A 21613-nucleotide genomic window follows, 5' to 3' on the forward strand; every position below is an offset into this window, starting at 1 on the left:
ACTAGCTCCAAGAGCCCTTGGACATGCATACCAATGCCGCACCTGGGAGCAGGAGACACCGGGCCCTGAAAGGGTGAACGGAGCCTCCCACCCCCCCCCCCACCTCCCTTGTGCTACCCTTGGGGAGTCTGGCTAGTTGCCAGACTCACAGGCCCTGTGGCTGCCTCCCTGCCCCCAGGCAGAACCTGGGCCCAGCTCTAGGGCCTTCCAGGGTGCGAGTCTGAAAGTGAAGAGGGGTCCCAGCGCCACCCACGGACCGGGGGGTCCTGGCCCGGCCTGGACAGCAGTCCATCCTGCTCTCCACCTGCCCAGACACTTGGGGGCAGAGGGCCCCCAACTCCCTGCCCCCACCCCCTGCCCAGCTCCCCACGAGGCTTTTGCTCATGTCCCCGTTGGTGACTCACTGTGGCTGAGGAAAACTTTCTTTCTATTCCTTTCTGATTTTTTTTACGGTTTCTATTTTCCCTGGCAGAGATGTTGGGCCCAAATCTGATCCATGTGTGAGCCAGCTGAACTCAGGAGCGTTCCCAGGGAAGTGACGTTCCCCAGCATCCCCCCCCCCCGCCACCCCCACCCCCAGCCTTGAGCCTCCCTGCTCGACACACTCAACTGGGGGCCGCAGAGCAAATTCCAAGACAAAGTTTCAAGAACGATGATTCAGAGACTCACAGAGGACATTTACGGGTAAGAGCTTGCTTCATCTCTATGGCCGGGACCAGCCTGGGGACACATGACAGGGCGAGTACAGCACAGGGACCAGGAGGCCTGGCTGGGGGCAGAGGGTGGGTGGTGCTCTTTGAGAGCTCAGGTGGGCAGCCGTGGTCTCTGGGGGGACATGACGAGAGCTGGGCGCTGGCGTGTTCTCACCGCTGACATCGTGCCAGGCAGAGCACACGCTCTTTCTGCACCTGAGGCTCTCAGGGGGTTACTTGCTGCCTTCAGATGGCCAAGAGGGCGGAGCTGGGGTGGGACCCTCGGGACCAGCTCTTGACATGGTCCCACTGCCTTTTTAAGCACGGACAAGGGTGAGCCAGGGAGAAGGGAGGGAAGGGCCTTGAACAGAAGGCGTACAGAGCCTTCCTGGGTCCTGCTCCCGGTCCGGGGGCTGAGCCAGCAGCCCCCACAGTATCTCTCAGGCTGCCCGTGGCTGCGTGCAGAGGCTCAAGGGCTTCCTGACCTGCTCCTTCTCTTTCCCTTTAGTCCAAGGTCCAAACTGCCTGTCGATCATCCCAGGGGCTCCTGGGTTTTCCCAGCTACTACACGGGGCCAACCTTGGCTCAGGGCTGACTGCTGCTAAACTTGACCCGTGGAATCGAGCTGTGCTTTTTCTCGCTTCCTCATTCCCTCTGCTCTGGGAGCTCCAGCCTCAGGTGTGAGGCCCATTTGGGGCCAGCTGACATTTGCCCTTCAAGATGCCTATGGAAACACACGTGTCCTAACTTCCTACGCCAGCACCCATGGCAGACATTACTAATCTATTTTGGATTCTCTGATCTATGCTGGCACCCATACAGATATTACTGATTGATCCTGAAATTCTCCCACTACCCAATATATGTGCCCCCCCCCGCCCCGTCCATGCAGTGGCTGCAGCTACCGTGAACAGTCTTTAAGAACCAGGTTCTGGTAAGAGGAACGAGAGACATGGCCGTCCATGCTGGGATCTGAGCTGGTGGGAAAGCCGTGTGTCCACAGAGGTGAGGCAGGGTTCACTGCAGGAAACAGAAGAAACCCTAGGGGAGGGGACTGGCCCCAGACAGTAGCACCTCCTGCCTCAGTGTCTAGTGACTGTCCCCGTGGCACACCCCAGCACACAGCTTTGGTGGGTTAAAGGCACACAAGGTCTCTCCCCAGCTGGGTCCTCGGAGGCAGCGTCTGGTCTACTTTGCCTCTGTGGCTCCTGTACCTTCCATGTGGATCTGGGCACACAGGCACTACCCGTAAATCTTCCCTTGACCAGGCCTGGCTTGACCTGAGGCTGTACCATTTGCTGGAGAGGACAGGTAAGCGGGCTGCGGGGATCCAGGTGTAGGAGTGGGCAGGAAACCCCTCACCTTGTATGGAAATCATTGCGTGAGTGCGGAGTCCCATTCCTGTGAAATTATACACAAATTTAATACAACTGGAAAGGAATCTCCTCTCTCTGCCCCCTTCCAAACTTGCCCTTGTTTGCCAGGACCTGGGGGGAGGGGGACATTACTTAGAGACTCCCAGCCCCAGCAGAGCAGCTGGCCTGCCCTGAGGGCAGGTTTGCACCTGCCTGCCACTGGAGAGTGAGTTCCCGAAGAGCTGTCCCTCACCGGGAACCAGCACAGGGCTCACGGACCGGGGAAACTAGCTGGGCGTCTGAAGGAAAGCTGGTGACAGTTCCAGAGTTGCCAGCCCAAGCCTCCAGAGAGAGGGAAGGATCGGTTGGCCAAGAGCCCTCACCGCCAGACCAGAGCCCTGAAATGGGGGGTCTCAGAAACCAGAGGCGGAAGGAAGCCCAGACCCTGGGCTCTGCCGTCAGGGCTCCCGATCCCCTCCGTTGGTCTTGGTGGCATCTCGCCTCCCGGTCCCAGCCTACTAGAGCGCGGTGCTGCAGACCCAGCGTCGGGGGGTGGGGGGCGCCATTGGACCCCTGGGACCTGCGTCCTCAAGACCCCCGTCCCCTCCGACTCTCCCTCCCCCTCCCCCAGGTCCTCCGTCCTAGGCGCAGGCCTCCGGGCCCGGGACGCCGGCCCCAGATACCGCTCCGGAAAGTGCCAAGCGCGCGGCGCCGGGACAGATCGCCGCACCCCCCCCCCCCGCCCCCGCAGCCCCTCCGTCCACGCCCGGCTCCTCCTCCTCCTCCTCCTTCCCCAGGGGTGGGGGGAGCCGGCTCCGGAAGCCCCGGCGCCCCCGCCCCGGCCGCCACTGGAGCTTTGGAGAGGCGGTCCGCGCGGGAGCGCGCCACGCGGGGCCGGACCTTCCAGCCGCCACCAGCGCCGCAGAGGCCCCCGGCCACCCCTGAGCCCCCCACTCTCTCCTGAGCCACTGCCCGGCCCGGAACCCTCTCGCCCCACCCCGGATCCTCCCTCCCGCTCCTGCCCGGAGCCCTCCGTCTACCCCGGAGCCCCCGCCCACGCGAGACCCCTCTGCCGCCCCTCCCCAGAGTCTCCCGCCCCTCGTCCCCGGGGCCCCCCGCGCCCCTGCCCCCCACGCAAGCCCGGCCATGGCGGCCGTGCGCGGGGCGCCCCTGCTTGGCTGCCTCCTGGCGCTGCTGGCGCTGTGCCCCGGGGGGCGCCCGCAGACGGTGCTGACCGACGACGAGATCGAGGAGTTCCTCGAGGGTTTCCTGTCGGAGCTGGAGCCCGAGACCCGGGAGGACGACCTGGAGGCGCCGCCGCCCCCCGAGCCCACCCTGCGCGCCCGCAAAGCCCAGACGGGGGGCAAGCCTGGGGCGCGCCCGGGGGTGGCCAAAGAGGGTAAGATCCCCAGGGGCGCCGTGCCTGGGGGGTGGCCCACCGTGCAATGGGGGACCTCGGGGTGCCCCGCATCTCAGGTGACAATGGCAGGCCCTGGCAGGGGTTTGGCCGCTGTCCAGTCTGCTCTGTGAGGCACAAGAGAGCCCAGATGTCTGGCAGGACCCTGCGCCAGACAGAGGTCAGTGCTGGCTCGTAGCCCTCGGCATGGACGCACATCCAGCAGGTCTGCGGCCGGAGGTTTGGGCCCTCCGGTCCCTCACCCCCAGCCCCCCTCTGCCCCCCAGAAGGATGAGCATTGAGCCACGTGGAGACTTTGCTGCCCCCTCCCCAAGTCTGTCCTGTGAGCTGCCCTCATGTCTTCATGGGGCCTGTGTGTGGCACACCCTGTGTGGCTGTGCCCACGCCACCCCCAGAGTCCCAGCTTCAGACCTTCCTTGGGAAGGTCTCCAGCACCCTCCTGCCCGGCCTCCTGTTCCAAGAGCGCAGAGGCAGGTGAGGGGGCTGCCAGGAGCAGTGGGCAGCACAGTCTCCGTGGCGCGGGGCTTCACTGTGGGGGTGCATCACAGGGCACGTGGCCCAGGGCTTCTTACATAATCAGTTGTCAGTAAACCTCAGCTGTGTGTGGTGACTTTCTGCAGGGGGGCAAGGGTCCTGTTGATCTCTCTCTCCCAGGAGACTCCAAAGCACCATTCATCATTCCTGAGGTCAGCGGCCCCTCCCCTGCGTCCTCTTCTAGATCATTCCTGGCTCCTTCCCCACCCCTTGGGGGGCGGGTCCTAGGACCCAACATGGCCTCCCCCCCCACCTCTACTCCCCATTCCAGGCTTACTGTCCTGGCCTCCTGGATGCCGCTGTGGCAGCCCTGTTTCTCCTGGCTGTGTGCATTCTGTAAATTTTTCTGTGTTTAGGCCTCCGGCCACCACCCCCATCACATTCTCCATTGCACTTGTTCAGGGGCCTGGGGGACTCCCACAGACTGCCCCGTGCCCTGCTCCTGCTTCCTCCCCCAGACTCTGAGAGGGCTGAGCAGCTGGGTGCCTGGGGGGAGAGCCCCCCAATCCTCTGTGTGGCCCCAGGACCCCCTCTTGGTTAGAGCTGCCAACCCACCCCAGACCCCTTACTTTTTGAAACAGGCATGAGTGACCCTTTTCTTTGAAGCTTTTCTTGCCCCTGCAAGGAGGTCCCAGGCCCAGGCCCTTGACTTTGTGTGGCAGTTGGCAGGGATGAGACCTCCTTCCCCTTTACACCGGGCACTCCCCCGGCCTGGATGGCTCAGTCACCTCTCTGCCTGTTCCGTGCCCGGCACAGGATAACGCTCCCTGATCAGCTGAGTGGACACGTGGGGAAGAAGGGGATGCTGAGGGGCCTCTGTTGAGTTTTGGCAGGTGGGAGGGTGAGGGCCTGCTCCCTGGGCCAAGCTGTGGTGTTGGCGGCAGAGAGCTGCAGACAGAAAGCCTGGGTTCTGATCCCAGCTCTGCCACGAGGGCAAGTGACTTAACCTCTCGGTTTCCCAATCCAAGAAACACAGGACCCGCAGGAGCCGCTGTGCCTGGGGTTGTGGGCACCTTGGGGCGGCTACATGAGGTATGGAGCGAAGTCTCCGTTGATTTGACTTACACCTGCATTTGTGACAGCACCTGTGGAAAAGGCCAAGGACAAAGGGAAGAAAGGGAAGAAGGACAAAGGCCTCAAGGCGACCAAGCAACCCCTGGAGGGGTCCCTTAAGCCACCCAAGAAACCCAAGGAGAAGCCTCCTAAGGCCACCAAGAAGCCCAAGGAGAAACCACCCAAGGCCACCAAGAAGCCCAAGGAGAAACCGCCCAAGGAGAAACCACCCAAGGCCACCAAGAAGCCCAAGGAGAAACCACCCAAGGCCACCAAGAAGCCCTCGGCTGGGAAGAGGCCCCCCACCCCGACCCCCTCAGAAACCCCGTGGTGGCCACGGCCCCTGCCTCCCGGCCCCGGCCCCGAGGAGCTGCCGCAGGAGGGAGGTGTGTGCCGGCAATCCTGGGGCTGTGGGGCTCTGAGCTGCTAGGCTACTGGGAGGGAGAGGGGGTCCCTAGGCCTCTGCCTCCTGCAGTTAGATCCCGAGGGCCTCAGAGAGGGTGGGCTCGGGAAGCTCGCTGTAGTCAGGTGCATAGCCATTGGTTGGAGCTCCCTCGGGGTGGCTGCCTCCTCTGGGTAGGGGCCACCTGGCAGCCTTGTGAATGGCGTTTGCTCTCCAGTGTCCTTGATCTGTCCCCCGGGCCCCACGCAGATCCCTCCTCCCGTGTGTTGTTGAGCCCTGAGCCATTGGGGAGCCCTCCTGCTGGGGCCTGGGCTCCCCAGAAAGCCCTCCAGCTCTCTGGCCCCAGGAGATGCCAGCAGGGTGCTGAAGGCCAGAGCGGTCCCAGCCTCTTGGGAGTGAGCTCAGGCTTCGGGAGCTGTCGTCAGGGCCTAGGTCTTGCGGGGGGCTCCCTATACAACCAGTGGTCAGGGCGGGCTTCCTGTCCACCGGCTTGTGGGCTTTGCATTGCAGGCGGGGCCCTCCCAAGTCCTTGGCTGGGTCCAGGAGGAGAAACTGACCCGGAGCGCCAGTCTGGTGAGTGGCCGATATCCACCTGCCCTTGGGGACTCGCTGCCTCGGCTGGCTGGCTTTCTAGCGTGGGCCTGGGGAGGGGCATCTGTGAGTGTCCTCGACAAGGCAGCCCTGAGCATTTCCCCCAGAGCCGGAGGAGGAGGCCGAGCCGCCCACGCTGGACTACAACGACCAGATAGAGAGGGAGGACTACGAGGACTGTGAGTAGGAGCCCACTGCCCCTGTCTGGATCCGGACCCCTGGCCCCAGGGCCCGCCGATGGTGGGTCCACCCCGAGGCCCTGCCCTCCCCACCCCACCGCCCTCCAGGGGGCCTTGCCTTGGCTCAGAGCCCGCCCTCCCCTCAGTTGAGTACATCAGGCGCCAGAAGCAGCACCGGCCGCCCCCCAGCAGGAGGAGGCCCGAGCGGGTCTGGCCGCAGCGCCCGGAGGAGAAGGCCGAGCTGCCTGGGCCTGTGCCAGAGGCCCCCAAGGAGAGGATCGGTAGGATGGGGACAGCTGGGGGAGGGAGGGGTGCCCGGCATGGGGCCTCTGGGCCCACCCCTGCCTCCCGCCTCCACAGAGCCGCCTCTGAAGCCGCTGCCACCGCCCCTGCCTCCTGACTACGGGGATGGCTACGTGATCCCCCACTATGATGACAGTGAGTGCCCGGGACCCCGACTGGCCACCCCCTTGCTTCCGGGGCTTTGGTGGGAGTTGCCTTGGCGCAGGCCCTCCCGTGCCCCTCCGTGCCCACATGGGCTCACAGCCCTCTCGTCTCTCTTCCCTCGGGCCAGTCCCTCCCGAACCCTAGTGGGCTTCACTCTCCGTCCCCTGCTCCCATTCTGCCTGGCGTCATGGCACAGGACTCCAGCTCCTTCTGGGCAGCCACTGTCCTCTCCCTCTTGCGCCTGTGTCCCCGTGGGCCTGAGCCGGGCCCTGCCCTTTCCCTGCCCCCAGGTCCCCACCAATCCCTCCCACTGACCTTTCGCCCCAGCTCAGCCCTCACTCAAGACCACCCCCTCCCTCCGGGCCACAGGTGTCAGGTGTCACGCAAGGTGTGTCCTGTGTGTGCCCCACTCCCTGCCCAGACTTCATGGCCCACCTTTCCCCAAGCTGGTGACTTCCCAGGCTCTGCTCATCCTACCTGTGCCTAGGGGGCCTCCCCCAGGAGACCCTCCCTCCTCATCCCTGCCTCCCTGGATTCTTCATGGGCAGGCCCTGATCCCACTTCCTCCTCATGCTCTCCCCCCTTCCCAGTCCTGCCGGCCGGGCCCCTGTGGATGTAGGAGCTCTGGCTCGCAGAGGGGCCCTGGGGACAGCATCTGGGCCACCTCAGCAGGGCTCTGCCTCCCCACAGTGGACTATTACTTCGGGCCTCCCAGACCCAGGAAACCCCACACTGAGCTGGAGACAGATGAAGAGAAGGAGGAGCTGAGTGAGTGGAACCAAGCTGTTCCTACCCCCAGCCTGACCCCCAGTGCAGGCCTGACCCCCCCTGCCCCCACCCCCCATACAGCCCTGACCTCTGACCCCCCTGCCCCACTCAGCCTAACGCCCACCCCCCCCTGCAGGCCTGCCCCCGGTGCAGGCCTGACCCCCAATCCCCTGTGCCTCCCGCCCCCACAAGCCTGACCCCTGAACCCCCTGCAGACCTGACCCCTGACCTCCTTGCCCCAGTGCAGGCCTGCCCCCTGAGCCCCCTGCCCCCTGAAGCCCAGGGCTAAGATAACAGGATTCTTCTACCTTCCACTGTTCAGAGAAACCCAAAAAGGAGGGCAGCCCCAAGGAAGAGGAGACAGATGACAAGTGGACTGTGGAGAAGAGCAAGGACCACAAAGGTGTGTGTCTGGGGGCTGAAGCCACACAGCCGGGGTCCCTGTGTGAGAGCAATTGCATTCCTGAGGCTCCTGGACCCTCTGTACCACTTGTCCCGTTGTTGCCTCCAGGGCCCCGGAAGGGTGAGGAGCTGGAGGAGGAGTGGGCTCCCACGGAGAAAGTCAGTGAGTGAGGGGCCTGGGGGCTGCGGGGGCTGGGGAGAGGGTGGGGAATGGCGGGTGGGTGTGGGGGCTGGGGGTTGGGGGGCTGGAGTGTGTGGGGGGCTGCTGTATGTGGGGGACTGGTGTATGTGGGGGGCTGGTATATGTGGGGAGTCTGGGGTATGTGGGGGAGCTGGTATATGTGGGGTCTGGGGGTTGAGGGGACTGGGGTGTGGGGGGGATTGGGTGTGTGTGGGGACTGAGGGGTAGGTGTGGGGGCTGGGGTTTGGGGAGCTGGGGAGTCGGTGTGGGGACTGGTGGGGGGGCTGGCATGTGTGTGGGGGCTGGAGTATGTAAGGGGCTGGGGGGGGCTGAGGTCCATGCAGTGACAGCAGGGTAAGGGTGCTGGACAAATGACTCAAAGTCACATGTGGATCCTCATCCTGGACTTCCCGATGATGGTCCAGGCCTCCAGAATCCTTTCCTGCTCTTAAATTCTTGGGACCCAGAAGGGGCAGGTGCTGGAGTATCTCTGCCCTGGGATTAACCCGCGGGGACAGAACTCAGCACAAGGCAGGTGTGCAGATGGCCCTGATGCAGGCGGTGCCTACGAGGGGCTGAGCTCTGGGGTAGCTGTTCCCTGTAGTTTCATGTGAGCATGTGGCCTTTTGGAGCTGGCGGCCTCCGCCCTTTCTCCGGATGAGGAAGCTGAGGCCCAGGGAGGGGAAGCACAGGCTGGGGCGCAGCTGCCCTGACGAGCGCCCCCTGCTGTAAGGGCCCTGGGCTCTGGGCTCCTCGTTCTGGGTTTTGTGGAGGGAGTGCCAGAGCCAGTGGGCCACCAGGCTTGGGTGCCGTGTCCCTAGAGTGTCCCCCCATCGGGATGGAGTCCCACCGTATCGAGGACAACCAGATCCGGGCCTCGTCCATGCTGCGCCACGGCCTGGGGGCACAGCGAGGCAGGCTCAACATGCAGGTGGGTGTTGGGCGGCGCCCATCCTGCAGCTGGGTGGGGGGCTCTTCCCCGGCTCATCGTCCCCACCACCCGCACCAGGCAGGGGCCACGGAGGACGACTACTATGACGGGGCGTGGTGCGCTGAGGATGACGCTCAGAGACAGTGGATCGAGATAGACACCAGAAGGACCACCAAGTTCACAGGCGTCATCACCCAGGGCCGTGACTCCAGCATCCAGTACGTCAGCCAGACACACAGGCACTTAGCGAGGGGTGGATGGCTCTGGGCCCAGGACTGCGTCCCACGCAGGACATGCCACCCCCAATCCTCGTGGATGTGCATTCAGCCATCCATGACACGTAGAGGGAGTGGGAGCCGCTCCTGCTGCCTGGGGCAAGCCCCACACATCCCTGGCAGCTCCTGAGTGCCCGGGACCTGGGGCAGGGGGAGCAGCCTTGCCCTGACTGCCATCTGCTCCCCAGTGATGACTTCGTGACCTCCTTCTTCGTGGGCTTCAGCAACGACAGCCAGACGTGGACGATGTACACCAATGGCTACGAGGAAATGGTGGGCACCTGAGCTCGCAGCTCTGCCCCGGCATTGGGGCTGGAGGGGGCTCTTGGCGGGGGCGGGGGCGACGCTGCTCTGAGGCCGGCCTCTCCCCAGACCTTCCACGGGAATGTGGACAAGGACACGCCCGTGCTGAGCGAGCTCCCGGAGCCGGTGGTGGCCCGCTTCATCCGCGTCTACCCGCTCACCTGGAACGGCAGCCTGTGCCTGCGCCTGGAAGTGCTGGGGTGTCCCATGTCTCGTGAGTGCAGGGGGCTGGCGGGCAGCCGGGGCGGGGAGGGGGCTGGCCAGGCTGGCAGGTGGCCGGCTCAGGGCCCTGCCCGCCTCCTGCAGCCGTCCACAGCTACTACACCCAGAACGAGGTGGTGACCACAGACAATCTGGACTTCCGACACCACAGCTACAAGGACATGCGCCAGGTAGGGCGCTTGTCCCTGGGCCGTGGGGGCCTGTCCGGCAGCTGGGCTCAGGGCTCACGGGGGAGCTTGTGTTCAGGGCTCCCATCCCAGACACGGCCTGTGAGAGGGAGGTTGGCCCCCCGCTCGCCTCGGGAAGGGGGAACCCACAGGGCGTCTCCCTCTGGTGCTAGGACCCAAAAGGGGCTGGGGTCGCTTGCAGCCACTCCTACCATAGACGCCGTCCCCACGGAACAGACCAGGGGGGTGGGAGCACCTGGCACTCGCTGCATCAAGGGCCGCCTCCATGGGGGGTGGGTTGTGTAATTCGGTGTCCCCCCCACCGCGTCCAGCTGATGAAGGTAGTGAACGAGGAGTGCCCCACTATCACCCGCACGTACAGCCTGGGAAAGAGCTCCCGCGGTCTCAAGATCTACGCCATGGAGATCTCGGACAACCCTGGGGATCACGAGCTGGGTGAGGGCCCTCCCTGGCGTGGATGTGAGCAAGGCCCTGGCACTGCAGCTGGTCCCTGGGCCTGTCTCTGGAGCCTCTCGGGGGGTCCCCGTCTGCCTTGTCGGGCCCAACAAACCTCAGCTGCCCCCATCTGCCTGGGTGTGAGCCAGTTTGGGTCCTTCCTCTGGGTCCCCGGGGGTTGCTGAGGCTCCTGCCCTTGCAGGGGAACCCGAGTTCCGGTACACGGCTGGGATCCATGGCAACGAGGTGCTGGGCCGAGAGCTGCTTCTGCTGCTCATGCAGTACCTGTGCCGCGAGTACCGAGACGGGAACCCCCGCGTGCGCAGCCTGGTGCAGGACACGCGCATCCACCTGGTGCCCTCGCTGAACCCCGATGGCTACGAGGTGGCAGCGCAGATGGTGGGTGGGGGAGCGGAGGGGTGGGAGGGTGGACACTGGGCTGGTGGGTGGGGGCGGCAGGGCTAGGCTGGGCGGGGGGTGGGGGGGCAGGCTGACGTCAATCCCGCTGGTTCCTCCAGGGCTCCGAGTTTGGGAACTGGGCGATGGGGCTGTGGACTGAGGAGGGTTTTGACATCTATGAAGACTTCCCAGATCTCAACTCTGTGCTCTGGGGAGCGGAGGAGAGGAAATGGGTCCCCTACCGGGTCCCCAACAATAACCTGCCCATTCCTGAACGCTACCTCTCCCCAGACGCCACGGTGAGGCCACAGCCTGGCTAGCAGGCCTGGGGGAGCAGCCCGGACCCTGGGGTCCTGAGCTCCGGACTTGGGGGTGCGCTGGTGGGTGACTGAGGCTAGGCACTGAGCCTGCAGAGGCTTGGGGACACAGAGGGGGCATGAGTACTTGGGGGGGGGACTTCTGCAAGGAGGGTGATGGAGGCTGTGGCTCAGACCTCACACAGTGGCCGCCCCCAGGTGTCCACAGAGGTCCGAGCCATCATCGCCTGGATGGAGAAGAACCCCTTCGTGCTGGGGGCCAACCTGAACGGTGGTGAGCGTCTCGTCTCCTACCCCTACGACATGGCCCGAACGCCCACCCAGGAGCAGCTGCTGGCCGCGGCCATGGCAGCTGCCCGGGGAGAAGACGAAGACGAGGTGTCTGAGGCCCAGGAGACCCCGGACCACGCCATCTTCCGCTGGCTGGCCATCTCCTTCGCCTCTGCCCACCTCACCATGACGGAGCCGTACCGGGGAGGGTGCCAAGCACAGGACTACACCAGCGGCATGGGCATCGTCAACGGGGCCAAGTGGAACCCTCGGTCTGGGAGTAAGTCAGCCTGGGAGGGGCCAGGTGGGGCGTCCGGTGGGGCCCGCGGGTGACTGCGGCTCTGTCTGCCCCTGCGCAGCCATCAACGACTTCAGTTACCTGCACACCAACTGCCTGGAGCTCTCCATTTACCTGGGCTGTGACAAGTTCCCCCATGAGAGTGAGCTGCCCCGCGAGTGGGAGAACAACAAGGAGGCTCTGCTCACCTTCATGGAGCAGGTGGGGGGGGGGGACTGGGCTGGGCTGGGGTCCTGGGGAACTCAGGCCCAGAGGGGCCCGGCGGGACAGGGGAGCTGGGTGCGGGCTGCGTGGGGCCTGCATGTGGACCCCCGGCCTTGCCTCCCTCCGCAGGTTCACCGTGGCATCAAGGGGGTTGTGACCGATGAGCAGGGCATCCCTATCGCCAATGCCACCATCTCCGTGAGCGGCATTAACCACGGTGTGAAGACAGGTACCTTGTGTGCACACGGCCGCCCCTCCTTCCTGAGGTGGGGAGGCAGATCTGTGCGAGGTCTTGGCCAGATGCTCCCCCCCCCATCCCCAGGGGGTCCGCCCGAGGCAGAGGGAGGGCTGGGGGCTGGGAGGGGGACGTCTTGGGCTGCAGCACCCGGCCTCCCGCTGCAGCGAGCGGTGGTGACTACTGGCGCATCCTGAATCCGGGTGAGTACCGCGTGACGGCCCACGCAGAGGGCTACACTCCGAGTGCCAAGACCTGCAACGTGGATTATGACATCGGGGCCACCCAGTGCAACTTCATCCTGGCCCGCTCCAACTGGAAGCGCATCCGCGAGATCATGGCCATGAACGGGAACCGGCCCATCCCGCGCATCGACCCCTCGCGCCCCATGACCCCCCAGCAGCGGCGCATGCAGCGGCGCCGCCTGCAGTACCGGCTGCGCATGCGCGAGCAGATGCGGCTCCGGCGCCTCAATGCCACGTCCACCCCCGGCCCCAGCACCCCCGCGACAACGGCGCCCCCCACCGCCACGCTGCCCCCCACCCCCGCTCTCACGGCCTCCCCCACCCCCAGCGCCAGCCTGGGGCCCTGGCACGTGGCGCCCGAGGCCACCACGGCGGGCACGGCGGGCTGGGAGGAGTTGGAGACGGAGACTTACACGGAGGTGGTGACGGAGTTTGGGACGGAGTTTGGGACAGAGCTGGGGCCCGAGGAGGAGGAGGAGGAGGACCAGGACCAGGAGGAGGAGCAGGAGGAGGAGGAGGTGGTGGTGGTCATGGGCCCAGATTTCCCTTTCACCACAGCCGAGACCTACACAGTGAACTTTGGGGACTTCTGAGCACCCGAGCCCGCTCAGCCGCCATCAGCACGCGGAAGCCCCCTGCCCTCGGTGTAGACCGGCCGGAGGGGGCCCACACGGGAGGGCACCGCGGAGCCAGGCTGTGCAGGCAAGCTCCTGGCCGCCTTGGACGGGCTGAGCCGGGCTCCGCAGGGCCCGGTGCGCACAGATTCCACCGCCATCTGCCCCGTCAGCCGCACCAATAAAGCAAGCTCATGGCAGACGTGTTGCTGAGCACTCGGGGAGGGGGAGGAGGGAGAGCGGCATGCACGCGAGTGCCGGGGCCAGCACCAGCTCTGCCCCGGAGCCCGCACCAGCTCTGCCCCGGAGCCCAACACCAGCACACTGGTCAGCCTTTTTTTTAAAAGATCTTATTTATTTATTTGAGAGAGAGACCGGGGGGGGGGGGGGGAGGGGCAGAGGACGAGAGAATGTCAAGCCGACTCCACGCTCAGCATGAGCCCAATATGGGGCTCGATCTCATGACCCTGAGATGACAACCTGAGCTGAAATCAAGAGTCAGATGCTCGATGGACTGAGCCACCCAGGCCCCCTGTTCGGGCTTTTATTATAAAGTAAATGCCGCTGCAGTGTCAATGTTGCACAGAACAGACAGCTGGGGTCTCTGTGAGTCAGGGGCCCAGACCCAAGCCCCCCAGGTCCTCATCCTCTGCCCCGAAGCCCGAGAAGCTGATGGGCTGGCAGGCCAGGCTACGCAGATTCACAAGGCAGGCGGTCTGCGTGGTGCTGAAGTCTGGGACGGCCACCAACAGCACCCTCTGGTCCTCTGGGCCTGTAAAGAAGCCACACAGGCACCCCCCGCTTGGGTTCTAGGTGGGCCCTGGCTCCAAGGGAAGTCACCAGAAGCCAACAGGAGATCCCTGTCAGCCCCGAGGGAGTGCTGGCTGCAGAAGCTCCTCTGGACCAGACGGAGGGACAGAAGGCAGCACAAAGGTCAAAGGCTAAGCCCTGCTGACCGGAGTTGGGCACTAAGCCTGCAGCACAGGTGTGGACCGATCAGCCCCTGCCCAGACATGCTCCATCCGCTGGCCACTAGGTGCGCCGCCTACCCCACGGGGCCTGGGGATTCCAGTGAGGTCTTCTCTGTGAGCCCTGTCCCCAGGACAGAGTCCCTTGTGACAGCCCAGGCCCAGGGCCCCCAGAAGACAGGACTCACCTCGGAAGATTTTAGAGCCAAACTCAGGGGTGTTCCCGCAAAAGTAGACGTGAGGGCACTCCGGGAAGATGAACGGATCAGTCTTGTAGAAGGGGTAGCAACCTGGAGAAAGCCCACAGTGGCTGGGGCTTCTCAGCTGCACACGGTCAGGGTGCAAGGCCCCACCCCTGCCCCTCACACATGCTTGGGCTCTGCTGGTAGCAGCCCTGCCTGTTGTGACATGGCCCCACGGCTCTGGGGTCAGGTCAGCCTGCCCTGCTGGGTGGGCACTGCGGCAGGGTGCTGGGTTCTGCCAGCCGGAGCTCCCAATATGCTCCCCGTGGGCTTCAGCCCTACGCAGGGCCTTGGCTGTAGACAGAGCTCAGATTCCAGAGGAGGTTCCAGAACTAGTGTCAACCTTTTAGGCTTTCCCTTAGGTCATGGCAGGACTGGCGAGTGCCAATTCAGGCTGCAAACCCTCTGGGCATCAAGGCCCCCAATCAGGACTCCCTTGGTCCTCTGGTCTTAGCCCACGGGGCTGAGTCCCGTTACCTAGCGTGTCCGGGGCTGTGGGGCTGATGTGACGGACGCGCAGGGTCCACTCCAGGATCTCCAAGTGATCCTCCATGCTACTGTACCGGAAAATGTCACTCACATTTTGTCCTGATGTCCCCAGGAATCTGCAAGGCAAGGCTCCACTGATTCCGACCCCGGGGGGCCGCCGCCTGTACTCCCACAGGAGGCAGCCCAGAGCTCCCCCGGCACTCTCGCCGTGGGTGTCCCAAGCCGACTCTGAGAAAGAGCCCAGATCCAATGGGCCCTCTGCAGCCCTGGACCCAACCCTCCCCTCCTGGTGCCACAGAGGCACAAGGTCAGGGGTCAAACAGGGGTGTGGCTGCAACCGGCTACCTGACTCCATCGATGGTGGCTTGGTAGGGATTGGTGACCAGCTGGAGGGTGGAGTAGGCAGTGGCCAGTGGGAACATGCAGGGGTGCAGGGGTTGCTGGGGGAGCGTGTAGTTGGTTGGGTCAAATTCGCCTGGCATCACGTCCACGGGTACTGACGCCTGGAGGGCACAGGGGCAGGGGAGCTTGCAGGGCCCGGTGCCCTCCAGATCCGCCCCCCCCCCCCGGCCCACCTTCCGGTGCCCGCTGCAGCTTCGCAGACTCCATCTCATCCCCAGCCACCACCCCCAGCTCGCTCACGCTCAGCTGCAGGAGGATCTCATCCAGCATCTTGACCGCCTCCACGCTGGCTGCCTGGGTTTTCTTGGTTAAGTACTTGGCCTGGGGACAGAAGTCCGCAGGTGTCAGGCCCCAAGACAGGCTCAGATCAAAGGGACGCCCAGAGCCCCCCTGCTCTGGTGGTTCTGTGCCACAGCCCCCACCCCCGCCACGCTCAGGAGGCAGGGCCAGAGCAGAGACCCCAGCCTCACTGTGGGGCACTGGCCACCAGACATGCAAGACCCCGTGCCCCGACTCTCCCTGAGGCAGGAGGGGCTTGACTGCGGGCGGGCGGGGGCCGCACCTTGTTGATGGAATCTCTGCTCTGGGTGTTGTGGCTCAGGAGGTTGCCGGCGAGGATGACCCGGGACACGTGGGCGGCGCTGCACTGCTCCCCCTCGTCCCCCAGCTGTCCTGTCACCACGTCCACCAGCAGCTGGGTGCCCAGCAGGCTCTCGCCCCCGCCTCCACCCAGGCCCAGACCAGACACCAGCAGCACAAACCTGCAGGAGAAGTCAGGGTCCCCCTGGGTGCTGAGAAAGCGGGTGCCCCCCAACCCCCGCCGCCCCCACCCTGGCCACTGGCAGAGCTCTGCCACGGTCACGGGTGAGCAGGGGTTACGGAGCCCAGCAGCCGTGACTCCCCGGGACGCCTGGCCAGGCCCCCGAGCGCCTGCTTCTCACCTGTCTGTGTCGAGGGCGGGGGCGGGCTGCTGAGGGGCAAGTTCGGCAAAGCAGTGGTCCTCCACCAGGAACTTCCCACTGTCTCTCGCAGAGCCGAGCACGGCCAGCACCGTCCCTGGGGAGCACCAGGGTCAGGCTCCAGGAGGGAAGGCCGAGAGGCTGCCACCTCCCTCCAGGCGCCGCGGGGGCAAAACCAGCTGCCGGAATATTCTCACTTAGGACTCGGGACCGAGACTCTGGGTGGAGGCAGGAACCAGGGACCCCCTCCCGGGGCCTCACACACTGCCCGACCCTAAGCCCACCGCTCCGGGACGGAGGGATGTCCTAGCACCTGCAGGCCTGCCCCCCGCCCCCCACCTGTGACCAGCTTCGACGCGTCAATGCTCCCTTCAAGTTTGATGCGCTGCAGTTCGTCTTCCAAGACCAGCTCGTCGTCGGGGTGGATGTATTTGCTCCGAGGAGGCTGGGGCAGCAGGTTGTGCTGGAAGGCGGAGACGGGAGGGAGTCTTGGTGCCAGAGGCTGGGTCCTGGGGCTCCCAGGCCCCATCAGTGAGATGGCATTGCAGCCCTCGCCACCCTCCCTCCAGGGACAGAGGCTCCGCCCTGACTCCCTGGGTCCTCAGCTGGTGGTCCCATCGGTGCCCCCAAGGCAGTGTGCCGGCCTCACCTCTTCGCTGATCTCCCGGAGGATGGAGGGCTGGAGCGGCATGGCCTTGAAGAGGGTCCCCACCACACAGCACTTCTCCCCAGGCTGCAGCTCACACAGCTTCTTCACCTGGACCCCACCACCTGGGCATGATGGGCGTGACGTGAGCTCAGGGACCCGGCCCCCCCCCCGCCCCCACCGCCCACCAAGGGGCAGAGCACAGGCCTCCGTTTGCACCACAGACCACAGGCCCGGCCTCCAGGGGGAAGGAGAACATCAAGTACTGGACCCCCCCCGCCCAGCAGCTTCGGCCCCAGGAGGACAGAGGGATGTGGCCGGGCCCTGTATCCCGTGTCCTTGGAAGAAAGGCAGACACGCAAAGACAGGAGCATGGGCAGCTGCCGGAAACTGGAAGAGCCAAGGAAGAGGAGCTCCCGGCTGGCAGACACCTGCATTCAGACTCCTGGTCTCCAGAACGGACAGAGAATACGTTTCTGGTGTGGTAAGCTGCTCGGTTTGGGACTCTGCTGTCTGTGACAGCAAGGAGCAACCAGGAAACGGATACAACGTACATCTAAGTGGTAACACTCACTCTAAGAAAGAAGCACCCTGCCCTAAAACCGGAGAGAGGCACGGTGCGCAGGGCTCACCCAGGCTGGCGAGAGGAAGGAGCACAAGTCCCAGAAGGCCTGTGGGTTTGTCAGTAAAGACCCTGAGCCTGGGAAAAATGCTGCCAGGAGCTGATGGGACAATGTGGCCGCAGGACCAGCCCCTTCCGGAGCTCAGCTGCCCCTTCTGCCCCGGAATAAGCAAGAACATTCCACAGAGCTAAACCCTGGGGAGTGAAGGCTAGTAGTTCAAAACGAGATAAGGAGGGCGCCAGCAGCCAAGAGAAATACCAGACACCCACGGAAACAACAGACTCCAAAGCTTATCTGCCGAGCCCTCACTCAGCCCCCGGGGGCTGTGCTGAGCACTGTCCGGGACACTCATCCGCGCCTGCCAACACGCAGGGGAGATGCTACTGTCCCACCACATGCTTGAGGCAGCGGAGGCACAGAGAGGTTAAGTAACATGTCCAAGGTTGCACAGCTGGGATCTAAGGTGCACACCTAAGCACCAGGCAGAACCACACATCCCTGTGTCGAGGGAAGGACATCTGTCTAGCTGGATGGCATGCGGGCATCGGGCCAAGCACCAGCATCGAGAGTGAATGGCATGGCCCATCCACACCCTCACCAAGCTTACAACCCAGAGGGAGAGAGATGACAGCAGTGAACAAGGGCTCGGCCACTGTGACAAGTGCCATGGACACACAGAAGCTGAGGCAGAAGGTAGGAGAAAGCCCCTGGTGGCTGACAAGGCCTCTCGAAGCATGTGACATTAAGCTGAGGTCATGAGGGAAGACAGGGAAAGAGTGTGCCAGGCGAAGGGAATGCCAACAAGAAAGGGCTTAGCGTGTTCAGGAAGCTCAAGAGAGAGAGAGAGAGAGAGACGAGTCCCAAGACAGGTTAACCTCTGGTCAGAAAGCCTGGCCACGTGGGGAAGCCACGCGGGGAAGCCACACGCAGGCGTTCTAGCAGCCAGCATCCACCACCAGGCTGGCGAGCGGACAGTGCTGCCGCCATCCATCCCCCAGCCAAGGCTGCACTCATCACAGGCCACTGTCTGAACTCCTGACCCGTCTGTGGGCAGACCGAGGGGCTGTGTTCCTGTCACTGGGCAGCTGTCAGCCAGCAGAGGTGGTGACTGCGAGAGAAACCTGCACCAGAGTGGGTGCTGTCGTAAAGAACCTAAAAGGTGGCAATGACACAGGGCCGAGGAGGATGTCACCAAGGACTTCAAGGAAAGCAAGGAAAGGCCACTGGGAGCCACAGGAAGGAGACCTCGTTACGTGGCAGAGGACACGCGAACAGCACTCGTGCCTCCCGCAGAGACAAAAGAAGCCATCCCTAACAGATGTGATGGTCTAGTTCCCCTTGCTGCCTTGTAATGAAACCAGAGTCGATTCTCTTGGCTCGTTGGGACGGGTCTGAGCGTCACTGCTCTCTGCAGTGCAGTCTGGAGCTGGGACCACCAAGGCCAGGGCTGGGGCCAATACACGTGGATGGATAAGACACAGTCCCACCTGTAAACATTTCAGATGAACTGAAAACGGCTCGGAAAGCCACTCTGATCCACAGTAAGACTGAGGAATGTGGCATCGCCCGGAAGTTGAAGCTGCGGGGCCTGTTCACCACTACAAATAATGTAACTGCAGGACAAGGTCAAGGACCAAGCCGGGGAAGAAAGAAGAAGACGAGCCCTGCCCAGGCCCCTGGTTAGGAAAGACAGAAGAGCCCGTGGGACGGGAGATTCATGCCCAACCAGCACGGAGGGCCCAGACCAGCAGCAGACACGGAGCCCCTCTGAGGGGGGGGAGATCTGTCTTCATGGACCTGGGCTCCCGGGGCCAGGTACCTGGCCTGCTGCACTGAGACACAGGGTGGCCACGCGTGGGCAAACAAGCACGTCATCTGCACTCCAGACGGCGAACATCCCTACACCAGTAAGATGACCACTGTTCCCACCAGAACGAAGCCCTACCCCAACCCAGCCTCTGAACTAAACTCGTTCCTTAATTTAATCCTCGTAACTACCCGAAGAAGCTGAGGCACAGAGAGGTTTACTTTCCCAAGATAACCGGGAAGTGGGGTAAACTAAAGAAGGTTGCAGCTGTACCTGGTCGCTCATAGGACATTCCTCAAAAGCCCAGGTCCCTTCTGGGCGGGCGGGGAGGAAGCACTTCCCCGAACGCATCACTTACCCCAGTGCTGCTTGGCCCGGCTCACCAGGAAGGGCCTCATTTGGAGGAGGCGGGTGGCATAAATGTGGGCGTACTGCCGGCTAAAGCTGCGCTCCCCGAGCCTGAAGGGCTGGGAGGAATTGGTGTACGTGGACACAGGCACACGGGCAAAGGTGGCGTTGTTGGCTGATGGTGGGGAGAGGAGAGTGTGGGCCCTCTGGGCGGCCTGCTCCGAAAACATGGCTGTGCTCAGGCCCAGGAGGTGGCGGTCACTGTGAAAACACAGACGCAGCCCTGCAGCCTTGCAGCCCCTGCCCACCCATGGCTTTCCCGCCGCGGCTCCACTGCACCTAGGGGCATGGGAGGAGGATGGCACAGCGGCAGCCCATCCCAGACATGGCTCAGAACAGCACATCAATGGTGCTGGATCCCAACGTGTCACCTTGTCATGCTCATTCAAAAACGGAGACGAGGAAAGCTAGGAAATGCGTCTCCCACCTGGGGCTCTCCTAAACCCTCTCCAAACCAGGCATCCGCTGCCTGCCTCACTCCTGGACAACTATCTGGCACTCAGATCCCACATAGCATCTGCCCCTGCCCCTGCCCCATCTCAGGCACGAGGCTAACCTTACTATATATAAGCTACCAGGAAATAATATGCCTATTTTAAATAAAAATAAAACAAAATCTACACAGTCACTCCTCTGCTCAAAAGGCTCCCCACTGCAGTGACTGAAACCCCAAGTCCCTACAAGGGCCTGAGATCTGCCCCAGCTCTTCTCCCGAGTGCCTGCCTGCACATTGCAGACTCGCTGGCTCCCCATTCCCCGCTGTCTTTGCTCACATCTCACTGTCAACCGTCCCCTGGCACTTCTACGTCTCCCATTCTGATTTTCGTGGCATTCATTAGGAACCTCTTGTGAGTTTATGGTCTGCCTCCCGTGACTGGGACACGAGCTCCCGGAGTGCAGCAGCCCGGGCCGCCACCGGAGGTCGGCAGGGCACGGCTCACAGTCTCTCCTCTTCCGTATACCTTTTCAGCGCGGCTGCCAGGCGCTCGTACCCTGGTTCGGCCTCACGGCTCTGGGCCGCGGCGGAGCCCGAACTAACTTCCGGCCCAAACGTGCGGAGCCGGGCCGCGGCCCCGGAAGGAGCCCCGCCACCCCGGCCCGCGCTCTGGCTTCGGCTCGGCGCGTGCAGCAGGTGCCCTGCGAGACGCCGCCCACCCCTCGGTCACGCGAGGACACTGGAGCCCCAGCCCCGCCGCCGCCGCCGCCGCCGCCGCCACACGGCTCCCGGGACGCGGAACCTCAGTCCCCGAGCAGCGCGCCGCCTGTCTCCCGCCGCCTCCCGCCAATCCGCGCGCGCCGCTCCGTCCACCTCCTCGCCCCGCCTCCCGCCAATCCGCGCGCACCGCACCGCCCACCTCCGCGCACTGCCTCCAGCCAATCTGCGCGCGCCGCCCCGCCCACCTCCGCGCCCCGCCTCCCGCGCGACCCACCCCACCCACCTCCGCCTCCAGCCAATCCGCGAGCGCCCCGCCTCTGGACGCGCCCCGGGTTTCCCAGACTACGCCGGACCTGTGGGTGCCGTGGGACTTACGCGCTTGCTAGGCCGGAGGCGGGTATCTAAGGTCAGCCCGCGGAGGGTAGGGCCCGGGACTGGGATCCCGGACGGCGGAGCAGCGCTTAGGGCTAGGGTTAGTGTTAGGGAAGCGGACGGGCTGTGGCCTAGCCTCCACCGGGGTCTCCCTCCTCCTCCATCCCGCGCAGCCCCCGCTGCGGGGTGCCCTCTTCCGCACTGGCACTGAGGCCCCGAGGCGAGCCCAAGCGCCCTAGCCGTGGAGCTCGCTCATACTCGACGCTGCGGAGCCTGTCGCACATGCGTCGCGTCATTCCTCGCGCGCCGCTTCCGGTGCCGGACCTCGTCTCCACGACGACGGGGGGTGGTGACGTCGGTGGCCCCAGAGCTCGGCGGCTGGGGCGCGTCAGGCGGGCTAGTGCATCTCAGGCTCCCGCAGCCCCGTGAGGACGGGGCAGGCGGCGGGGGCCCCCGGGGCCGGTGTGGAGCCGCAGGAACCCCGCCGTCGGTCCGGGTGTGTGTGTGTGTGTGTGTGTGTGTGTGTGTGTGTGTGTGTGCCAGGGTTCCCCGCTCGCCACCCGCCGCCCCGGCGCCCTGGACG

The 21613-nt window shown here is 64.3% G+C and overlaps 2 protein-coding genes across 4 annotated transcripts; one reads left to right on the forward strand and one right to left on the reverse strand.

Moving 5' to 3' along the window:
• The first annotated feature begins 568 nt into the window (after positions 1–568).
• Positions 569–13158, forward strand: AEBP1 (AE binding protein 1). Of its 2 annotated transcripts, none has more exons than XM_087861218.1 (24): positions 569–684; positions 1201–1697; positions 1961–2003; positions 2679–3446; positions 5081–5437; positions 5965–6027; positions 6153–6224; positions 6371–6505; positions 6585–6662; positions 7362–7439; positions 7762–7842; positions 7951–8004; positions 8844–8953; positions 9032–9171; positions 9417–9501; positions 9601–9745; positions 9838–9923; positions 10253–10376; positions 10579–10775; positions 10895–11074; positions 11291–11642; positions 11722–11861; positions 11994–12093; positions 12267–13158. In XM_087861218.1, exons 4-24 carry the CDS (start codon positions 3194–3196, stop codon positions 12935–12937), a joined length of 3501 nt encoding a protein of 1166 aa, XP_087717344.1. In that variant the 5' UTR covers positions 569–684; positions 1201–1697; positions 1961–2003; positions 2679–3193; the 3' UTR covers positions 12938–13158. The 2 variants fall into 2 exon arrangements, with proteins under 2 accessions (XP_087717344.1, XP_087717345.1); XM_087861219.1 differs by having other exon boundaries at positions 596–684; positions 1585–1697.
• Positions 13159–13317: 159 nt separating this feature from the next.
• Positions 13318–21309, reverse strand: POLD2 (DNA polymerase delta 2, accessory subunit). Of its 2 annotated transcripts, none has more exons than XM_045793534.2 (11): positions 21034–21309; positions 19453–19703; positions 16668–16789; positions 16358–16481; positions 16001–16115; positions 15622–15820; positions 15300–15380; positions 15003–15160; positions 14646–14773; positions 14115–14216; positions 13318–13730 (listed from the first exon to the last, which is right to left on the reverse strand). In XM_045793534.2, exons 2-11 carry the CDS (start codon positions 19670–19672, stop codon positions 13570–13572), a joined length of 1410 nt encoding a protein of 469 aa, XP_045649490.1. In that variant the 5' UTR covers positions 19673–19703; positions 21034–21309; the 3' UTR covers positions 13318–13569. The 2 variants fall into 2 exon arrangements, with proteins under 2 accessions (XP_045649490.1, XP_045649489.1); XM_045793533.2 differs by lacking the exon at positions 21034–21309 and adding an exon at positions 20465–20717.
• Between the last annotated feature and the right edge of the window lie 304 nt (positions 21310–21613).

The sequence above is a fragment of the Ursus americanus genome, chromosome 3 (assembly GCF_024610735.1).
Source record: "Ursus americanus isolate L20-20 chromosome 3, mUrsAme1.1.p, whole genome shotgun sequence".
NCBI lineage: Eukaryota > Metazoa > Chordata > Mammalia > Carnivora > Ursidae > Ursus > Ursus americanus.

Excerpts from the sequence above, each read along its gene's own strand:
- AEBP1 (XM_087861218.1), top strand. The coding sequence starts at position 3,194 with ATGGCGGCCGTGCGCGGGGCGCCCCTGCTTGGCTGCCTCCTGGCGCTG. Across the intron at positions 8,005-8,843 it reads GGCTCCCACGGAGAAAGTCA|AGTGTCCCCCCATCGGGATG; the intron begins GTGAGTGAGGGG and ends CCGTGTCCCTAG. Across the intron at positions 11,643-11,721 it reads GTGGAACCCTCGGTCTGGGA|CCATCAACGACTTCAGTTAC; the intron begins GTAAGTCAGCCT and ends GCCCCTGCGCAG.
- POLD2 (XM_045793534.2), bottom strand. The coding sequence starts at position 19,672 with ATGTTTTCGGAGCAGGCCGCCCAGAGGGCCCACACTCTCCTCTCCCCA. Across the intron at positions 16,790-19,452 it reads CCGGGCCAAGCAGCACTGGG|GTGGTGGGGTCCAGGTGAAG; the intron begins GTAAGTGATGCG and ends CATCATGCCCAG. Across the intron at positions 16,482-16,667 it reads TCCGGGAGATCAGCGAAGAG|CACAACCTGCTGCCCCAGCC; the intron begins GTGAGGCCGGCA and ends TCCGCCTTCCAG.